Source organism: Montipora foliosa, chromosome 6 (assembly GCF_036669935.1).
Source record: "Montipora foliosa isolate CH-2021 chromosome 6, ASM3666993v2, whole genome shotgun sequence".
NCBI lineage: Eukaryota > Metazoa > Cnidaria > Anthozoa > Scleractinia > Acroporidae > Montipora > Montipora foliosa.
In genome coordinates this window covers 61067696-61072089 of record NC_090874.1, presented here as the reverse complement: position 1 = coordinate 61072089, position 4394 = coordinate 61067696, and the positions used below count along the sequence as shown (strand labels likewise).

General features: G+C 40.1%; 1 protein-coding gene across 3 annotated transcripts in view; it reads right to left on the bottom strand.

The window, feature by feature from the left end:
- The window catches only part of LOC138008035 (uncharacterized), a 43047-nt gene continuing 38653 nt past the window's right edge, over nucleotides 1–4394 (bottom strand). For all 3 annotated transcript variants that reach the window (XM_068855208.1, XM_068855210.1, XM_068855209.1), the window contains exon 2: nucleotides 1–3339. In XM_068855208.1, the coding sequence (XP_068711309.1) occupies nucleotides 2039–3339 (1301 nt within the window). In that variant the 3' untranslated portion in view covers nucleotides 1–2038. The remainder of the gene's footprint in view (nucleotides 3340–4394) is intronic.

Below are 4394 nucleotides of genomic sequence, written 5' to 3'. Positions count from 1 at the left end.
ACCCTTTTTGCTGGAAAAGGTGTCCTTTATGAATTCATCATGTTTTATAATATGCGAGCTTAACTGGATAGTTTTTGTGGTCAAAATGAGGCTAGCGTCTTTCTTTGTATTTGCCGTCTGCCGTAACCTCGATTTCCACTCTCGAAATTACCTCCAGAATCTACTTTTTGCGTAGAATCAGCTTTTAGAATGTTCTTGTTAGAGGGGAAATGACAACTAACGAGATCGCAAAAATTCGTAAGCCACAAACTCGTCTAAAACGGACACAGTTTGCTCTCCGATTGCACAGAAAAGACCGTGAGGACAACTGTACATAGAGGTAAGTGAGATTTATCTCTACATTTACAGCTTACTTTATTAGCATTTATAAGCTTAAGTATATTTTCCCATACAAAGTCTATAAATCGTACACCGAGCTTGGGCTGCCTGTGTTTCCCGTAGTTCATTCAGTTGACAGAAGGTGATCACTTGCACCTTTATGGTTGCCTAGCACGTGATCAATTGTTTTCTTTTGACAAAACATCATGACCTTTCCGTTTATTCATAAAAGTCAGAGACTGCAGAAACTTTCGTGTTTTTAAGATCGATTGTCATTAATCTTTCGATGAGAATTCAATTCAGAGTTAGGTATAAAAAGTATGCTATTTTTTTCTTCATCTGTCTTTTGGCTTGGCTTTTTCTGATGGCATCAGATTAGACTAACAAGAGGAGGAATTATGAAGCGGAAACAACACCTTCAGTCCTTTCTTAGTGTTTGCAATATACGTTTGCTTAGTGCAACTACAAGACATGCTGGAAAACGTCCGTTAAAGCAATTTGCAGTTAGTTTTTTTGTAGACTATTTATTTAAAGAAGAAACGAGTGAATTTTACTTAAGACCGTGTTTTGTTATCTTTAAACTGAATTTATTACCAAAGCTTAAAACACTAAAAGATTTCAAAATGGGACAGGACATTACAAAATAATTAAACGTGTGAACGCGTGAGCCAAAGGGCCTCTGCTGGCGCGACATGTGGGTGACCCCTCAAATGGTCTTCATGACCCCCCACTTAAAAAAAATTAACTGGAACGCTGCAGTTCAATAGCACCCAATTCCATGTCTTCCTTTTTGTGTAACACGTACCACAGGCAACCCAGTGTACACTTTATGGAGCGTCTAGTTCCAAATTGAACGAGAAAAATCATGTGATTACTTATTAATAATATACATGAAAAAATTTGAGATGGTTAAGCAAAAGCAACGTACGCGTATCACGCAATCACGCATTTGATCGGCTGTCAATGCAACAGTTTTCACCTTTATCTTCTGCACTATTTCTGTTTGGGATTAACTGACGTGCTTTCAGCCAATCAATGCTCAGACCAGGAAGGACCGGCCAGGACAGTAGTGCCTCCAGAGTTTGAAACTATGGGCATCTAATGGAGAAAAGGTACTAAGCAATATAAACAGGGACCCCCAACGAAAATATAGTTCAAAACCACCTTAACATTGCATTGTTAAACTATTTTGGTATCTAAACGGTAGATATAGCCATATTTTTATCCCCTAAAAGTTTTTCATCTGTTCGGATTTCCTAGCTGAAAGTCTAGTGATCCAAAAATTATAGGGATCAAAACTTACCTTTTCGAAAATTTCAGCCAGAAAAAAGGCTCCCGAAAATTAGAGGTGACCTTTTTAGGGAAAAAATCCGTTAAAAATGGGCAATTATACCATTTATTAGATGTTGGAAAATCCTAGAACAGGCAGGCAAGCAAGAAATTTTACAACAAATGTTCCGAAAATTCTAGATCTCAAATCGTCTTCCGAACAGATATTTTCCGAAAATTGACGTTGGGTGCCCCTGATATAAATGTAGTTGTGTGAAGACAAATTGAAACGGAAAACAATTCACTTCCGATTGCCGTCCGTGGCACAAAAACGTCTCGTGCTTAAGCCCGACATGGAATCATTGAAACGTCAAGTATTTTTAACATTTATCTTTCTTTTAAAATATTAGTTTTGGAAATCGAAATTTAATTGAAAGCGATCCTAGCCCAACTAGAGAAGGAGCTGCCTGATTGCAATGCATACTTCCTCGTGCGATCCCAAGTAGAAGAAATTCTTGTTAAAAAGAAGTGAAACATTTCGGTAATGTTCCATTTGTTTCTCCATGCAACGACTATCCCACAACCAATCGTAGCTCTCGAAATTGTACAAATTGGCATGAATGCGCGTTGCATTGTAACCTGTACACAAATCACCGCAGAGTCTAAACCCAAATGAGTAACATAAACCTTCAACGAGAGTGTCATTGACGAATCGCTCGGAAGGATCTTTCTTACTCATATATTTTCCATTGAGCATGTAATGGCGTATGTGCTGTGACGACCGTGGATGTGGAGTCTTTTCGTAGGGCTTAACCTCAGTGAAGAAATACTCGTTAGGTACCGAGGCGTTTAAAGGGTGAGTAAATTTTACGTATTGCAGATGCCAAGCATACTCATTTCTGTGATGGTACCACATGTAGTTGCACATAATGGAATAATGACAATAGCAGATGGGGGCCACTTTTAATTTCCGGCTGGCTTCAGAGACAACCTCTTTGAAGTCTTTACCATGCAATTTGGTCACGTATTCACGCATTTCTCTGATATGTGCTGTTATGAATGTGACTGGAAAATAATGCATACACTGCATAACCTGTTTAATGCTAAGCACGTACTCTGCTGTTTTGATCCAGCAAGGAACTCGAGGTTCTCCTATTCTTCCTATAACCACAGGTCTACCATTTTCAACTATCAGACTTGGTGTAACTGCTGTGGTAAAGACTGTGTCGTAATCAACTAGACCAACATAAGTTGCATTAGTGCACAAATCGGCGTGCATCATGTCAAAGTACATTCTAATCTTTCCCCGATGATGAATCATATCTTGAGGATATGGTTCCATATAGCAAACCCTCAAATCTAGCTGTTTGAACCGATTGGTTTCTTTCAACTTGAGGCCGTATTCCCTGTCAGCTTCAAGATCTTTATCTAAGACCACAACAATCCTTGTATTCCTGGGCCAAAATAATAACATGCTTCTGAAAAGCCAGTCTTCGACCAGTCTGGAAAACCTCCCGTTTGCTTTTTTGGTGTTGTATCTGACATACAATTCTAAGTGCTGTAATTGGTTTCTTGGCGGAAGCGAGTCTGGGGATTTTACTCCTTGAAATGTATAATTGACAGGCTCACGGATGAATTCCATTCTCAAAGAAAGCCACACGATAAAGAGTGTCCCCAATGAAAAAATAAGCAGAATAATCTTTTTGGATGGCGTAACCTTTCTCACTGGTGTTTCCTCAGACTTGTGTGGTGCTATCGGAGAAGAAAGGAAAATGACCACTTCAAACCATGGAATGAAACAATTTTGTTATACCTCCCAACTCAAATACCTTTTCCAATTGGAGGAGAACGTGTCACGTTTCATGGGTCAAAACTCACTAACTACCTAGGGCGAACAAAACTCACTAACTCCCTAGGGAAACAACGACTTGAACTTTCGACTCCCACGTGATCAGGTCGTGCACCTTTGAAACACCGGCAAATTCCGTGTAAAAATCCGTGTATTGTTCTATTTTGAGTTGGGAGGTATAACAAAACACTTAATGACTGGACCCACGGGAAACAGTGAGTTTTGTCTCCCCTCAACCCTCAATGTCACCCTCGGCTTTGTCCTTGGGGCCAGTCATTAAGTGCTTATTATTTTTATAGCTACCATGGAATGAAACAATTGTATTCCTATCGAAACAATTTAATGTGGGGGAGAGGTCACGTTGTTTATTCTTGTAAAAGTTAATAAGGGGTATAACAAAGAAGTCAATCATAAGAAACAGCAAATTCATGCAGCCGATGCTAGTTGGACCTACTGGGTTTCCTATACTACGCCAAATGCAAGTAAGTAAATCAAGGAATGTTCGGGGGAAGGGGTGTTGCGTTCGATTGAACTAATTAGCGGAGCTCTTGCGCGAGAAGTGCGACAGCGGAGCACCATGGGTAAGATTTGTTGAGAAATCTATCCATGCGAGAAATTTTGGTTATGACGTCACGTACGTCCCTCCGCCGTCCGCCCGTACAGACTGGGGAGCTTTAGCAACGACAACGGCGACGTCAACGAGAACGTCACAAATTTGCACATTTAGTGGCAAAAAACAATAGCTTTGTACGCCCTGCACGTGCGTTTTTCATTTTTGTCCATTTCTTAGCCGTCGTCAGCAAAACAACAACGAGAAATAGCCAAATTTGATGCTCTATGGAGGACGTAAGCACCTGGAGGTAAAGTTTCATTTTCTCTCCTAAATTAAGCGTGACTCGTAGCGGTTTCATTCTTGAGGGACTGCCACACCATTATCATGTTAAAAAGCTTGGAATAG